The sequence below is a fragment of the Wyeomyia smithii genome, chromosome 2 (genome assembly GCF_029784165.1).
Source record: "Wyeomyia smithii strain HCP4-BCI-WySm-NY-G18 chromosome 2, ASM2978416v1, whole genome shotgun sequence".
Lineage (NCBI taxonomy): Eukaryota > Metazoa > Arthropoda > Insecta > Diptera > Culicidae > Wyeomyia > Wyeomyia smithii.
In genome coordinates this window covers 274,726,002-274,743,412 of record NC_073695.1, presented here as the reverse complement: position 1 = coordinate 274,743,412, position 17,411 = coordinate 274,726,002, and the positions used below count along the sequence as shown (strand labels likewise).

Sequence of the window (17,411 nt, the reverse complement as noted above, 5' to 3'; positions counted from 1 at the left end):
TCATTTGTAGGGGACCCTTCCCTTGTAGGAGAGGGAGGGGTGTCGAACAATTATGGATATGTTTATTACCCCTAAAAACATCCACATACCAAATTTGGTTCAATTTACTTGGTTAGCTCTCGAGATGTGCAGAAATTTGTGTTTCATTTGTATGGAACCCCTTCCTTCCAGAGAAGGGAGGGGTATCGAACCAATATGATCATATTTGTTACTTTTGAAAACATCCACATGCCAAATTTGGTTCCATTTGCTTGGTTAGTTTTTGAGATGTGCAGAAATTTGCGTTTCATTTGTATGGTGGTCCTCTCTTCCAGGAGACGGAGGGGTCTCAAACTATCACACGAACCTTTCTCGGCCCCTAAAACCCCTACATACAAATTTTCACGTCGATCGGTTCGGTAGTTTCCGAGCCTATTTGGATCAGACAAACAGACCGGATCACATTTTTATAGGTATAGATGTTCCACTTTTCGGATTTTTGTGTATGTTTTTTGAATCGGATCATTACCTAGTTTTCATAATGAAAAAGGTTTCTCGGCGTTTCTGAGATTACTCTTTTCAATTTGTTTTTTTTGCCTTCCTTGACCTATAATTATTATGTATTTTGACGTAGAACTACGTCTCTCAGGAAGTTCGGCTACATAGGGTAACCACTCCTATATTCATGTCAGTACCTATATTCATCTCATCACGCCTTTTTGATCAACTTATCGTCAAATTTTACCATATTTTCAACGTAAAACTTTCAGCCACTTGAGAAAATCGAGGAGCAAATAGATTTACTTTAAAAAATTAATATAATAATTAATAAGACCCTATTGAATTTCATTGTAATCGGATTTTTAGTTTAGAGGTTATGTTTAAAAATGTGAAAATCATGAAACATCAATATCTCAGAAACTACACAACCGAACAATTTGAACAATATTGGTCTCAAAAGAACGGGCTACCTAGAAAACCCTTAAGTTTTGAATTTCATAAAGATTGAACTTGTGGTTCAAAAGTTATGAAAGAAACGTGTTCTGAAGACTATTTAATCTCACTCATGTTTCTCAGAGATGGCTGTACCGATTTTCATAAAATCAGTGTCAAATGGAAGGTCTACTGCCCTATAAGACCCTATTGATTTGTTTTGCAGTCGGACTATTACTTTGCCTGTTTTGTTTAAAAATGTGAAATCCAGCTATGCAACGGAACATATTCCGAAGACTACTTGGACTCACTCACTTTTCTAAGAGATGGCCGACCCGATTTCCACAAAATTAGTGTCAAATGAATGGCCTAGCTGTCTCAGAAGACTCTATTAAATTTTACTGTAATCGAACTGTAACTTCATTTGTAATGTGCCGACTTGTGAAAATCACGAAACTTCATTATCTCAGAAACTACACAACCGATTTGATTATTATTATCAGATGAGCGGGCTAGTTAAGCGTTGACTGATAAATTATGATTGAACACGTGGTTTCAAAGTTTGGCTCCCCTTCACGTTCCCATTTCAATTGATTATAATCGAACTTAAGCAACCGTTATGTATTAAATTGTTAATAAAACAACGAAAGTCTATTATCTCAAAGATTACATGACTTATTTGAACATAACTAGTGTTATACGAACGAGTCATCTCTCAAACTTACACATAACAAACTTCATAACAATTTGATATGTGGCTCAAAAGTTATGGAAAGAAGAGAAATTCAAAGACTATTTAAAACTATACCTGTTTTGATCGATATATGTGGCCTCAACATAATTTAAATGTGGTGTCGTACTATTTGAACATTCCAAGTTCATTGATTCCTTACGGTTTGTTTGAAGTCTGCAAATGCACGACGAATCGGCCATAGGATATGATCAAAGTCAAAAGACAAATCGTTTGAAATGATTGGTTTTATCGAAATGACAACATACTCGACTTTTGGCTTCTGTACATCGCCCTAATTCTGAATATATTCATATTGGGTGGTATTCGGTCATTTTCAGCAGATTTTCTGGCATCAATCTGACACCGGAAATACTCATATTGGGAGGTATTTAGTTATTTTGGTTGTTTTCCAGAAACTAACAGTGGTCGTCTCTAAATTCAAAATGGTGTCAAGGGTCAATGTTTGATTTCTATGCATCATCTCGATTACGGAAATATCCATGTTGAGTATTATTTGGTCATTTTCGGCTGTTTCCTATAAGTTGCCATTTAGCGATTCAAAATGGTGCCTGAGGTCAATTATTAGCTCATTGCATTATTCTGGTTCCAGAGATACTCATATTGGATGGTATTTGGTTATTTTAGGCTGTTTTTCACAAACCGGAAGTCGCCATCTTGGATTTCGAAATGGTATTTAAGATAATTTCTGGCCTCTGAGCGTCATTCTGGTTGAAGAAACACTCATTGGGTGTAATTCGATCAATTTCCGCTGTTTCCCAGGAACCGGAAGTCGCCAACCTAGAATCCAAAATAGGGTCTTTGAACGATTTCAGCTGCCGTGTATCATTCTAGATCCGGAGATACTCATGTTAGACGGAATTCGGCCATTTCTGGCTGTTTTCCAGAAACCACAAGTTGCCATCCTACAATTCATAATGGTGTCTGAAGTCGATTTGTGGCTCCAGTGCATCATTACGATTCCGAAAATACCCGAAATATGGGTGGTATTTGGTCGTTTGCCGCTGTTTTTCCGAAACCGGAAGTCGCCATCTTAGAGTTCAAAATGGTATCTGTGGTCGAATTTACCTCCTGTGTATCTTTCTTTATCCGAATATTATTATATTGGGTGGAAATCGTCCATTTTTGGCTGTTTTCCAGAAATCGGAAGTTGCTATCTTACAATCCAAAATGTTGTCTGAGGTCGATTATGGAACAGATTTGTTACCACTAAAAACATTTATCAAACAGAAAGACAATCCGGACTGCATTTTTATATGTATAGATTACAACATCAATATTTTGGAACCTAAAGAGTGAATATACATTTATTGGATTGAAGCGTTCATGTAAATCTATTTTTACAAATAAAAGTTTGAATGAGAAAGGCTGGGTCTGACCGCTAGGTGGATTAATTTAGGTTTTTACTCTTGATTTTATCTTGATATCATCATTTTTTATTTTTTATCCTGATTTTCAGAAGCGGGCCTCTTCTTTGGCATCCAGGTCACAGATTCCGTTTTGACAATCGAGTGGTCATGAGTTCGAATATTAGTTAAATCAGATTGTTAGGTGTTAGAGAAACTTATACGCATGGGTTTATTCTCAGGTTCCTCTCAGCCCCTCACTTCGACCTTTCTCTCGCGTTTAATAAAAAAAGAAACAAAATTCAGACACATGAATACAATTATAGTTGTCGGTACTTGGCTATCTAACGAGGCTCGGCAAAAAAGAGCAGTAGAGTTATATAAACATCAGGATTACCGTCCGTAAAAGTATAAAAATTCGCCGCTTGCTACGGTGGCAAAGAAGTCACCTTTCTTTTCGTAGCAGTAGTTAGAGACGCTAGAGATAAACTCGGTCTCTGGTTTCTTGCTTCCTTCGCTAACCCAACCGTAAGGACGTAGCCGGCGCCGTTAGCGATCTATACAAAGCAGAAGTCACTGAATTGTTGAGTTATAATAAAAAATATTACATCGAATCGTTGCAATTTTGGCATTCAGAAGCGTTTTTTGATGTTTGTTATAGCTAACAACTTTGGATTATATCTATCTCTTGTCTGATAATTTTATGATTTTTGTAATCTAGTCCTGTTTGAGGATCATTTCCTTCTTTATTCTTTATTCTAGTTGTTTGAGGATCATTTCCTTCTTTATTCTATCCGATTTTTGAAGCGTATTTCGAAGTCGAAGTTGCATTTTCTAATCTTTAGAAAGAATATTTTAGCGATGAGTCAAACTGCTATCTAGTTTAATATTTTCTAATGTTTTAAAACCTTTTAGGGATGCTGAGCGAGTTTGAGTCTAATTTGGTATTATGATACATTGCATCTGTCCTTCGAAAGCGTTTCTAGGTACTTATAAGCAAAATTTTGGATTATTTTCTAATCTTGTCGGATTTTTCAAAGCATTTTTCCAGTAATTATAATTTGGTATCATTGTAGAAGCGGTTTTTAGCGTTTGTGTGCCAAATATTTTAAATCGATTCATTATTCACTAGCCGACCCGGCAAACTTCGTTCCGCCTATTTTAGTGTTTAATTTAATATTTTTAAACATTTAAAATTCATTGATTCTTTGCGATTTGTTTATATCGTTTGAAATGATTGGTTTTATAGGAATGACAACATCCTCGACTTTTTGCTTTTGTACATCACCTCTATTCTGGAAATATATTGGGTGCATTTCAGTTATTTTCGTTGTTTTCCAGAAACTGAAAGTGGTCATCTTCGAATTCAAAATGGTGTCGAGGGTCTATGCTTGGCTTCTTTACATCATTTCGATTACAGACATATCCATATGTAGTAGTATTCGGTTATTTTCGGCTGTTTCCCAGAAATTGCCATGTGCGTCATTCAAGTTTAAGAAACACCTATATTGGGTGTTATTTGTCATTTTCGGCTGTTTTCCAGACACCGGAAGTCGCCATCTTACAATTCTAAATGTTGTCTGAGTTCGGTTGTGCATCATAACAATTCCGGAAATTCGCATATTGGGTGGTATTTGATCATTTGCCGCTGTTTTTCTGAAACCGTAAGTCGCCATCTTGGATTTCGAAATAGTATTTGGAGACATGCCAGAAGAAGGGAGGGTGTCGAAACATTATAGACATGTTTGTTAGACCTAAAAACATTCACTTGCCAAATTTGGTTATATTTGCTTGATTGGTTCTCGAGCTGTGAGAAATTCGTGTTTCATTTGTATGGGACCCTTCCCTTGTAGGAGAGGGAGGGGTGTCAAACAATTATGGATATGTTTATTACCCCTAAAAACATCCACATACCAAATTTGGTTCTATTTACTTGGTTAGCTCTCGAGATGTGCAGAAATTTGTGTTTCATTTGTATGGAACCCCTTCCTTCCAGAGAAGGGAGGGGTATCGAACCAATATGATCATATTTGTTACTCCTGAAAACATCCACATGCCAAATTTGGTTCCATTTGCTTGGTTAGTTTTTGAGATGTGCAGAAATTTGTGTTTCATTTGTATGGTGGTCCTCTCTTCCAGGAGAGGGAGGGGTCTCAAACTATCATAGGAACCTTTCTCGGCCCCTAAAACCTCTACATACAAATTTTCACGTCGATCGGTTTGGTAGTTTCCGAGCCTATTTGGATCAGCCAGACAGACCGGATCACATTTTTATAGGTATAGATGTTCCACTTTTCGGATTTTTGTGTATGTTTTTTGAATCGGATCATTACCTAGTTTTCATAATGAAAAAGGTTTTTCGGCGTTTCTGAGATTAATCTTTTCAATTTGTTTTTTTTTTGCCTTCGCTGACCTATAATTATTATGTATTTTGACGTAGAACTACGTCTCTCAGGAAGTTCGGCTACATAGGATAACCACTCCTATATTCATGTCAGTACCTATATTCATCTCATCACGCCTTTTTGATCAATTTATCGTCAAATTTTACCATATTTTCAACGTAAAACTTTCAGCCACTTGAGAAAATCGAGGAGCAAATAGATTTACTTTAAAAAATTTGTTGAAATTTGACGGTGAATTGGACAAATGAGAAAAATAAGATGAATATGCACCAAGCTGTTGAGATGAATAATGGAGCGATTACCCTACTAGTAGTACATAGGGATGCAAAATGAACATCTTAAAACGAGAAAAGGGAAAAATATGTCCACTTCCAAATGCTATTAAATCAGTTAGTTTGGAATGGATTTCTTTCGTTCGTGCAGCAATCGATTGGCAATCGAATGCAGGAAATGGTTATTAGATTTTTCGAACTATTGTACTATTGAAAATTTTCAAACCTTGTTGAAACGCCCATTTCGACCTCTGATTGGTCGCTCAATGCTTGCTTTCTCCAGCACGGTCGACAGAATTTTACACATAGTAAACCGGGAACGTACTATTTGGGCTATATCATATCCTGCTTCTGCTTGAAAGAATCATATTACTAGTGGATGATGACTAGGACAGGTCTATCTAGGCAACAGCGGATAGCAGCAGCAGTAGGTGCAGCGGGTATCAGCAGTGATAGAGGCAGCGCCTGTTGCAATGGTAGTGATGGCAGCGACACCGGTAGTTTCAGTGGCACTTTTTTTTTTAAAAGTTGGCTTTGTACTTCCGGCAGCATCGGCCGGCACTTCCACCAAAGAAAGGTTGCTGTATTTTGACAACACAAAAATGTTTTGGGACGCTAGAAATTAAAATTTGTAGGTCGTCAAATTCTCAGTATGAAAACGGCTTTCGACTGCGTTTTCAGAAAAATGACGTATTTCGCTGTCGGGGATAGTACAGAGGTGCGATCAGCATCATATCCGACATTAAACTAAACAACAAACTGTCCTTTTTAGGACAACCAGAAAAATGAGTTGAAGTTTTAATATTGTCTTAAATTGCGCTGGAAATTAATGTGAAATGGTATTTTGATCTGCATGCACTTTGACTGTTAGTTTTATGTTGCACCGCACACTGTGTATGGAGCAATCTTGTTCAGTGATATTGTATTCATATGTGCAAATTGATATTTGGTAACGCTTAGACTACTCTTTTGCACAACATTTTAAAAATACTCAGTACAAGTAATGTAAAAACAAAACAATCTTTTGTACTTCTACGTCAACCTTACGGTCGTGGCTTTACACACAACCCTATTTGATTTTTTCCTCTTCTTATTTTAAGTTGTGTTTCTTTTCTAAAAATTCTGAGTGTAGTTCGATACCATATGTTTATCCTGCAGGAGCGTTTTTTGATCAAGTTTTTTTTTGCGTTTGTTAATTCTTAGAAGCGATTCTGTGCCTAACTTAGTATTATATTCTTCACGTGTTTCATTTTATGATCCTCCGAAAGGTGTTTTCCAGTGATTTTAAGTTAACCTAGCTGCCAGTTCCTATTTATGCCCTATCCGATTTTTGGAAGCGTTTTTCGAAGTCAGGACACTTACCAAAATTTTTCGTCTTTGAAAATGGTTTCTCGGTATATAGTTTGCAGATTTGTCTTTATTGACCTTGACATTTTTTGAATCATTGCCAATTTTTGTCCGTTTCACGCAAGTTTTGATTAAAATAACCTCCTCCTCCCCTCATTGTCACATTTGGTCACGCATTAATAATCTCTATCAGGAAAAGTACACTTGTATTAACTATTGAAAATAGATAGTAAAGCTCATTTACCTCAGTCATCATCAATTCACGGATTCTGAAGATGGTGTCCAATTGTTACGTTCGATTAAATTGGTTTCCCTCAAAAAATTATAGCTTCTCAACCTATCCTGTGAATTTTAAAGCCCCTCATGTATGCAAAAGTGCGTCAAAATGCCACACAGTAAGGGCTTGGTCGATTTTGTCGCTTCTACGATGGCTTACGGAAATACTTATTCGAGGGGTTAAATACCTTTTTGCTCGAGAAAAAAGAGCAAAGTTTGGAATTTTTTGGAGCTTGTAGCACCTTTTATTATTGTATAAAAGTTGTAATTTTCTAAAAGTTTGATTACTCAACAACAAAAAAACACATTTATTTATAAGAAATTCCAGTTATTTGTGGAGTAATAGCCGTTTCCCCGACACGCTTTTTTTGGCAGAGGTTTGCGGTGTTGATGATAGCGACGCAGCAGATCAACTGAAATCAAAAACCTCATATAATTTCATTAGTTTAGAAGTGTGCCGGGTATTTGAACGATCATTTTCATAGGTATTCTGTTTTCAATGCAAACGTTTCTCCAGAAAAATACATGTTTTGAGTGGTGAAAATTGCATTGAAAATTTTTTAACGCCAAAGATAAACTTCGTGTATCAAAAAACGAACGTCCAACGACCGAGGAATTTGATAACGAACACTGAAAAAGATGAAAAAAAATCGGTTCAGTAGTTTTACCGTAATCGTAAACACGGCAAAGTCGTTTTTTGAGAAAACACCATTCCGAGATCAAGGCATATAAAGTTCAAGTTAAGCTTATGCGCCCGTGACGAGGCGCGCTTCCGATCGTTCTAATTTTCTTCCTACTGCTTGAATATTCATGAAAATTTGTGGAAATGTTCTCAAGAAGTTATACTCAAAGACAATGCAATAAAAATTTTCTCGATTTTTTGAAAACGAAGAAGGTATATAACCCCTTAAGTATCTGAAAATGTTATCTGTGAAAAGCGTTAACCTTTCATTTTTCTTCATACGGCATAACCCAATTTTCCATTTTTTTCTAAATTTTCCACGTGACGTCACGCAAATCCACCCTCCTCCCTCCTAGCTCACAAATCGTCACATATGTCTTAGGGGCCGTCCACATACCACGTGGACAGCTTTGGGGGGGGGGGATTAAGCAAATGTCCACGCTTGTCCACGGTATGGGGGGGGGGTAATGATAGTGTCCACGTGGACACCTTTTTTCCTAACCTTTCAAAAATAAATTGTGATCTATAATAAGAATTGTACAGATTTTCTTTTTGATCAACAGACCTAACTCTGGGAATTCGAATGTAGCTCTGTTGAAGCTTCAAACACTCGCGCTATGTTTCATACAACATGCTCTGCCGACATGATATCATTTACATTTCGTTCCGCAATTGTCTTTCACTCGGAACGTTGATTCATCCTTTCCTTGCCGTGGTACCGTCAGTTTAGAATGAACTGCCAGAACTAGAGTTTCAAAACAGCAATGAGTAAACAAATTCAAGTAGATTGCGCATTTCTTGGCCCCTTCTAGTTGATATCAACTACATGATAATGATAAACCGATGCGATTCATTGCGGCAAACAGCAAGTCTATTATTTCTTTTCTGCTGTGAAGTCAGCTGAGGTCGACAAGCAAGTTTATTTGATGTAATTCACCAACAATTATAGGCTATTTCGCTCATTGTCAGAGTATACTTATATTTGCACAGACTTTCTCAAAATGTGTGCTGATTTTTGCAGACTTTTGCTTGCGCGAGCGAAATTTTTCCAATCATGGATAGATTTTTTTGCAGGTTTCGAGCAGGTTTTTCTTTGTTTTTTTTTCAGCAGTTACTGACATTTTTTAAAAACATCTGGGATCTCTGGTATTAGTAACAATTATTAAGACGAATATTTTCAAAACTCGGCTTCAACTGTCACGAATAGCAGCGAGCAGTTAGTATTTACTACCTGTACTGATTCAAAACAGATGCTGTTCGCAATCGATAATGCGAAATGCATGAGCATTTCTTTTGTAAATAAAATCATTGACCTTTTCCATTCATTCTTTGAAATGTATCCCATAATTCAAATCAATATAATGTATGGTGTAAGGCTGATGCTTTACTGAGTGTCGAGTGGCGCAAAGGGAAGCGTTTTCATATATAAGCGTTTACATAGATACATATATATATTATTCATCACGTGTTCAAACACGAAAAACCGGCGACCAATCAGCGTTGTTTGTGAATCGGCAAACTACTACTTTCCTTTAACAGAAAAAAAAACCTTTTGTTGGTGGCATTGCGCCGTTGATTCAGGCCACTGCCATGCTAAATGCCAACGCGAGCGATCGGGTGAGATTCTTGCCGTAGGTAAATAAACAGCCGTAAATAGAGTTGTTCATCAACCTACGGCAAAAATCTCGCCCTGGCAGAGGCCTAAATCAACGGCGCAATGCCACCAACAAAAGGTTTTTTTTTTTGTGTTAGAGGAAAGTAGCAGTTTGCCGATTCAAAAACAACGCTGATTGGTCGCCGGTTTTTTCTCTGATTGTTTTCTGTCAATCTGTCGATTCACAAACAACGCTGATTGGTCGCTGGTTTTTCAATAAATAAAGAATAAGAAGAAAATCAATTGTTTAAAAGGAATTGCTCTACGTAGAATCAATTCATTCAAAGTTCAAACCTTGTATCATATACGACGGAACAAGTGTTTCAGATTATTCGCGTCTTTTTCTTCCTGCTTAAACGATCCATGCTACAATCAATTGTCTTTTTCGATAGCTTAAAAAAATTTTCGCGGTTATTTTTTTTCAATGGTGCTTGCGTATTGTGATTTAAAGTGATTGATAAGGACAAAATGTCGTACAATGATTTGTATGAAGCTTACAAACGCTGCTTCGGCTCGGAGTTCAGTGGAAAAAAAATTCAGGATGACGTTAATGTTTTGTGGAAAAAGTTAAAAAATGACAGTGAAAATTTTCCGAAAAATGTAGAAGAGAAAGTCAAAGAGTTGAAAAAATCTGCGACGGTTAAAAAAGCAGGCCTCATGTCATATTTCACCAAGGTAATTATAATTATATTGTGTATTGTGAATTATGTTCAATTCAGACTACAGCGTATTTGACGTAATATTGGCCTTCTTGAGAGCGTCAGACAAAGCTAAGGATTTCAGTGCTTACTGTGATTCTGGAGAGCCTACAAGGTTTCAATAAAGCTGGAACTCATTACAGGCCCCTGTCAAGCCACCATCAAAGGAACCAAAGCAGTCATCAACGTCGACAGCTGAAGAACATCAACAACCTGTTGGTGGGATTGAGCATGAACCTGGAGAAGAACGAGAACATGTAGAGAGCCAATCATTGCCATCAAGTAAATACTGATATATTGCTTGTAGTTTTTAAATAAAAACGAAAAACATTCCAGCCTCAGAAAACAAAACTTTGAAACGAAAAACTTCTTCAAACAGCGAAGATTCCAGCGACGAAGACGATGGGGTGCAACCTGCACCAGCCCAAGAAAAGCTAAAGAAGGAAATTGCCGTTTGTGAATCCGAGCTAAACACTGCTTACCTAGCCCGGGATTAAGGACTTTCAGATTTGTCAGTTCATTGCCGCATTACCAAACTTAAGAATGATTTGGAATCCAAGAGGAAACAATTGAAAAGGAAACAAATCAAGGCAAAGTTGGAGAGAAAATATCGGGCAAACCGGAGAAGCGCTCTGAAGGAGATCTTAGCCAAGGATCCCGAATTGGCCTCATCTCTCAAAGTAAGTGTAGTTGAAAAATTGAATCTAATTGACCTATAGAAAACTGGGATTTGAATGTTTTAGATCCGTCAACACCGGAACTCTTGTCTACCATCGTCCAAATCGCCATAGCTGGTGGAGCAGCTGATGGACGATGGCGCTCTGAAAAAATCCGCACTTGTAAGACGCTCGATGAGCTACACGATGAACTGGATATACAGGGTTTTAAACTATCCAGAAGCGCCACATATCTTCGCTTGTTACCACACGATGCTCGCAATTCCGAGGGGAAACGACATGTGAAAACGGTACCGGTGAGATTGTGCAAGCCAGAAAATTCACAGCATAAAATTCACGAAGACGGAAAGTTCTGCACTGCAACCATCAGGTAACTTTTCAATATACATTTAAAAATTTGATTCGTGACGATAATCAGTTAAATTTTCACTTGTGGTAGGCAATCACAATTCCAAAGACACGAGAGAAGTGATTTCAGATATAAGAACAGCTATGCATGATTCTACTTAATAATTTGCGTTTACATTGAATTCATGAGAATGAATTTGTTTTGAAAGTTTAAGACATTTCTAATCTTAAGTTCTAAATAAAAAATCATTCGTTTTCATAAGTTTTGTGTAAATGCAACAGTCACATTTTCATAGTAACATCGGTGGTTTTATTTAGAATTCATAGTATTCTACAAATCTAAATCATAGACTACAGAACCTCTATAAAATCAAACATGTTGGAAATAATATTTTCTTCTCAGATCCGTAGAAACACTGGCATCAATTTTGGGAAATTCCCAGGTTGCTATTGTATCTCAGGACGATAAGGCACGAGTTCCTATCGGGATAACCGCTGTCAACAAACAGGCTCCGTTTCTGATGAGCGTTGAGTACAAAGTTACCTTGCCAGACCACGACTGGGTTGTCGCTGCAAGGCATAAGCTGATACCGAGTGTTTATGCTGGAATTATGATTGCAAATGACAAGATTGATGGAAATCCTGCGTCCGTGTCATACTCCGGGCCAACGTTCGTTGCAATCCGGTCGGGAAAGCATTCGACATCAATCGCTTCAACACACGCACATGATTTCGATATACTGCTTGATACGCCTGAATTTGATGTGATTTTAAAAAGTAAATCATAATTTTCATTAGTTTTCTTTAAAATTTAAAAATATCAAATATTTTAGATAACGGTGATGTCAAACCTGTTATTATTTTATCAGTCGATGGCGGGCCAGACGAAAATCCCCGTTACCCAAAAGTAATAAACCACGCAATCCAGCATTTCCAGCGGTACAACCTTGATGCTTTCTACATTTTTACAAATGCACCTGGTCGAAGCGCTTATAACCGCGTAGAAAGGAGAATGGCCCCACTGAGCCGCGAGCTCTCAGGGGTGGTTCTGCCTCACGAGCATTTCGGAAACCATCTTGATGCACATGGTAGAACAATCGACGAGGATTTGGAGTTCGAAAACTTCAAATTTGCAGGAGAGGTATTGGCCGAAATATGGAGTGAATTGACAATCGACAATTATCCTGTGATTGCTGAATATTTCGGAACAGGATCCGAAAAATCGGTTGAAGCACCATCTTTAGAATGGTACGCCTCACATGTGAGAGAAAGCCAATACTTTCTCCAGGTAAGCGAGCATTAATGTTTTATTATAGTTTACAAATCATTGAAACTTTTTAAAAAATTAATAGATTGTGAAATGCAATGATGTTGCCTGCTGTGGATTGCTTCGCAGTGATTTAAAAAACATATTGCCGGACGGATTTTTTCCAGCACCATTCCCAATGCGCCGAACACCCACTGGACTAACCATTCCGGAACCAGAGGAGGTGTGTGATGAAGACACCTTTCCTCCTTTTTTACTACGGAACGCGATAAACATGAAACCAAAGGCTGCAACATACCCTGATCCTCCCCCATACGATCTCTACTGCCCATCGATTAATGATCAGTTGACGGGTATGAATGATTGTTTCATTTTCATTTTTTCAAAAAAAAAATCAACTGTAAATTCAACAAATCTAAAAAAAAATTTATCTCCCCTCAGGACGACTTTGTGCGGAATGTGGGTTGTATTTTGCATCGAAATCGAATGCAGCTCGTCACAAGAACGAAAACCACGGTGTTCGTCTTTCTAAAAAAACTCGTCCCTCGAAGATTCTAAGAACGACAATTGATGAAATTTTATGTTGTGTTGACGTCAACGGTCAGACTGAGGTCTTATGGCTGGACAAGGATACTGTGGAAGACATTGAACTGGCGAAAGAAAGCGATGTTGATCCCGTCTTTCCTGTGGTCGGGGATATTTCACACTGGGTACGATCACCATGGACAGAAGATTGAGTACTGTCAAACGTTCTTTAATTTATCTTCTATTTTGTGTTTTTTTATTATTTTTAGTATAGTGATAATATCTATTTATTGAACTAAAGTTAATGTTTATGTTCTCATACGCTAAATAAACATCAGCAACGAACGTTTTTCCATTTTAATGCTTCTTCGAAAAAAAATGTCCACGTGGACAAATTGACGGGGGGGGGGGGTTTCGGTCAATGTCCACGGTTGTCCACGAGGGGGAGGGGGGGGTCTAAAATGACGAGTTTTCTGTCCACGTGGTATGTGGACGGCCCCTTAACTGCCTCTCTCCACACATGCATACTTCATGGATGCCGCTTAATTTGCGATTATTTTCTATACTTTTATTTTCTTATCTTGAGTAGGGGTTTCAGCGACCATGAGCTTAATTTGATTTTATTCGCTGTTTTGTTGGTAATTTTTCGCCGAGTTCAATTTTATACGATCACTTTTCTTTCTAATCTTCTTTACCATGTACCGACAAGATTTTTGATGATCATATTTTGATACTTTTTCTGTTATAACTTTTCAACTGTTCAACTCTCATGTGGGCTCAGATTGTCCCAATATACTTATTCTATAATTTAATTTACAGTAATATCGCAGCTGATTTCTGTTCTGCATAAAACCACATAAAAAATGTATTCCATATTCGTACAGCGAACCTATTAAGTTCCAATAACATGATAGCCCTTACCGTCATTGAGTCTTCCAATATTACGCAAAACACTATCAAGCACTATTTTATTTATGCTAGGAAAATTGTGCTACCTCCTTTACCAATCCACTTTGCCCAGAGCGGGAGCTTACACAAGCAAAATATTCTGTTTCTTGTTCGATAAACCGCACTCCTGGCAGGCGGAAGTGCATTCTAATAAGGTAACAACAATACGAGACATTTCTCCGGGGCGGATTTGAAAAGAAACTTTCATCTCCGCTGCATATTGCATGCGGTTTTTCCTTCGAGTCGACGGACACTCGATTTGCGAGGCTAGGAATCTAATGGAAAAAGCAGGATTTCCCAGAGAAGCTTTGTGTGAAGAATGCTGCAAGCGTTTCGTTTTTCCTGACAGGAAACCCTAGAAAACAAGTGAGCACAAACTCGATATTTTGCTATCAAAGCACTGTGTGTATGTGACTATCGGGAAAGGAGATGTCATGCTTGAGGAATTTGTAGTTGCACGGAATGGGGGAGTGTGGACCCAAGGCTCGAACGGAAAGGATTCATGTTGGATTTTCTTGAAATCCCTAAAATATTGTGTTGAAAAGGAGACAGTAGTGCAGCAGGCAGACAGTCCAAACCCAATTCCATCGCTACTGTCGCCAGACAAAAACCCCGGGAACGCCAAATGGGCACATAAATATGTAAGCTTTATTGGAGGAATATAATATCTGAGAAAGTGTTTGGAAGGATGGGTGTGTGTGTGTGTGTCTTTGATACGGATCTTTGCCTCGAGTTTCAATCTTAATAAGGACTAGAAAGATAAAGGTATAGAATGCTCCGGCATACGAAGAACGAAGATATTTCGTTGCGCTCTGTGTGAAGGATGCGATAAAGTGTAATTCATTGTTTCCGCAAACCGAATCCCAGCCTTTCCCATGTTTTACGGGGGAGCATGCAATTCGGGCTTCAAAGGGTGGACAGATTTGACACTCAGGGGGGGGGGAGATGTACAACGACGGAGGTGGAGTGTGAAATCACCGGGATGGAAAAGGGCTTTAAATGTTGTGGAATCGCTTATTTCGAAGGTGCAACAGAGAGCAAAACTGGGTCGATACGAGCGGAATAAGGAATGCGAAGAACATTAAGGTGTATCTTTAATTCATAAGTTCACTTGTGCGGGTAACCAAGGTGATTATCTTCCGGTGTGAAATATGCCGAATAAGCCATCTGTTGCGGTTGGTTATGCATTTACGATGCGTTGTTCTTTGCTGGAATGCACAAGTTGGAAATGCATTTTAGCATGAATTGAATATTGCAAGAAGAAGAAATAATCCCATTCTTGGGTGGTTTTGCAGCCATATATTTTTGCTTCGGTAATCAGAGAAACCACAATATAAAATGTTTAGTTTAATGACCATTGCTTTAATTGTATTTTACTCTTCATCTATTTTCAGATCTACAAAAGCAAGACAGCGGCTGGTATCGCTGTGTGGCTCGGTTCGGCAATGCGGGTTCAACAACGAAAAAATTGGCATCCTGGAGTGCATACCTAAGGGTGGGTAGAAACAATCATTAATTTTATACGATATTTTTGAAATCATTCCATCCTTACTTTTTGTAATAATTCATGAAAAAAATCCTTCAGGTCGACGACGATCTACCCGTCGCCCAGCAGCGCACATTCAACGCTGACCTCGCACCGACCGCACCCGGTTCCCCGAGGGCACTGAACATCACCAACAGCAACATCACTCTGGCCTGGCCCGGTCGCAGTCAGGACTTCGTAAAATCTCGCTCGACATCAACGCCGCAGGTCCCGGTAGCCTACACCATCGAACAGTTCAGCACGGACAGCGAAGGACAGTCGGGTTGGAGTATCGCCCTACGGCAGATTGCGGGCAACACGGCAACCGTTACCGGACTGTCGCCGGAAACGACTTACCTGTTTGTTGTTCGAGCGGAAAACGCGTACGGCGTCTCCGCTCCGTCTGGTTTGTCGGCGCCTTTTCGTACCCTGTCCTCGGATGACCGTGTCAGTGTGCCAGAGGAACTGGAAAGCGCACGGAACGTTCTCAGCGGGAAGGTAAGTTCTCATTCGAGCGGAAAAGTGTCTTCCGTTGTCATTACCAGTAGCATCCCCCATCGTCATTGTGGTCGTTCTCGTTTCGACATGAATTAGAAGTACATATATGAGTCCTGTCGTTTTGTGACTGAATAGCAAACGGATGACGCTCTGGGATGAGGAGAGATGAATGGTTAGGGACAAGCCTCACTTGTTGTGATTTATTAGTTGACCTAGATTGCTGTCACCGTACCGTGCAGGCATATGCGTAAAGCATCACCGCCGACGACGACGCCGACGCCGACGTCGAGAGTCGAGTGGTCTAATTTTCAGGATGAAAAATGTGATTGCTCATGCTCAGTGTCGGTGGCAATCAGAAGTCCGTAGTAGCCTTCAGAACTTGCACCCCACACACAGCACTGGGAAAAGATATTTGTGGTAGAATGACTGACATATGACTATCATTTAGCGTAACTTTTGATAAGGTTTTGGGCCGGCTGATGGTTGGCAGGATGAAATTGGATTCTTTTTTCTTCTCTCGCAGGATGTGAGTTGAATGTTCTATTTTTTCTTAGTTTGTTTGAAGTACCAATGAAAGCAGAACTTACATCAATCAACAGACGGTCTTAATGGTGTCATGTCGTAACGTCCAGGAAAACATTGGTTTTTGTTGACAGAAGCGGTAGGGTTGCAATTTGTAGTCCGAAGCACCCTTTTTAACTATCGAGGGATCCTAACACAAACGAGCAATTGGTATTGCATCGCTAACACACGGTGGTAGTGATTAGAGAAATAATTGACACGGAAATAAACTTTTCAATTCGCACTAGGGAATCAATGCATTTTGTATACTCTGTAACCGCTGGCGACGTTTGTTTGCAAGACCAATTAGGTGTCGTCAGCAGTTGCACTTATATTTTTTTGCATACAGCTTTTTTAGCATTTCCCGTTCAATACGCTTTGGGTATTTAAATGGCCCCGGGTAAGTGCTAATTAGTGAGTATTGATGAATAGAAACCGATTCAACTTTGTTTGCAAGTGTTTTGAATGGAATCCAATGTAGCTTTCATACTAAGCTTTGAACCAGATAGTTACGATTGACGAAATGCCACTAACTGGATTGTTAGAGAGTAAATATCACTAAGTAATTAGCGGTGTTTATTTTTCAAATCTATGTTGAACCAAGCAACAGTATAATATGATATGATATAAATGACACCAGTATCTTATAAAAATGAACCTGATATGTCGTAAAAATCGTACAACTAGTGATTTAATTATGGTACAAATGTGAAATGAAA

General features: G+C 38.7%; 1 protein-coding gene across 2 annotated transcripts in view; it reads left to right on the top strand.

Annotated features, from left to right (window-relative positions):
• The window catches only part of LOC129721814 (roundabout homolog 2-like), a 289,428-nt gene that overhangs the window by 259,478 nt on the left and 12,539 nt on the right, over positions 1–17,411 (top strand). For both annotated transcript variants that reach the window (XM_055674825.1, XM_055674824.1), the window contains exons 9-10: positions 15,503–15,603; positions 15,694–16,131. In XM_055674825.1, coding sequence (XP_055530800.1) covers positions 15,503–15,603; positions 15,694–16,131 — 539 coding nt within the window. The remainder of the gene's footprint in view (positions 1–15,502; positions 15,604–15,693; positions 16,132–17,411) is intronic.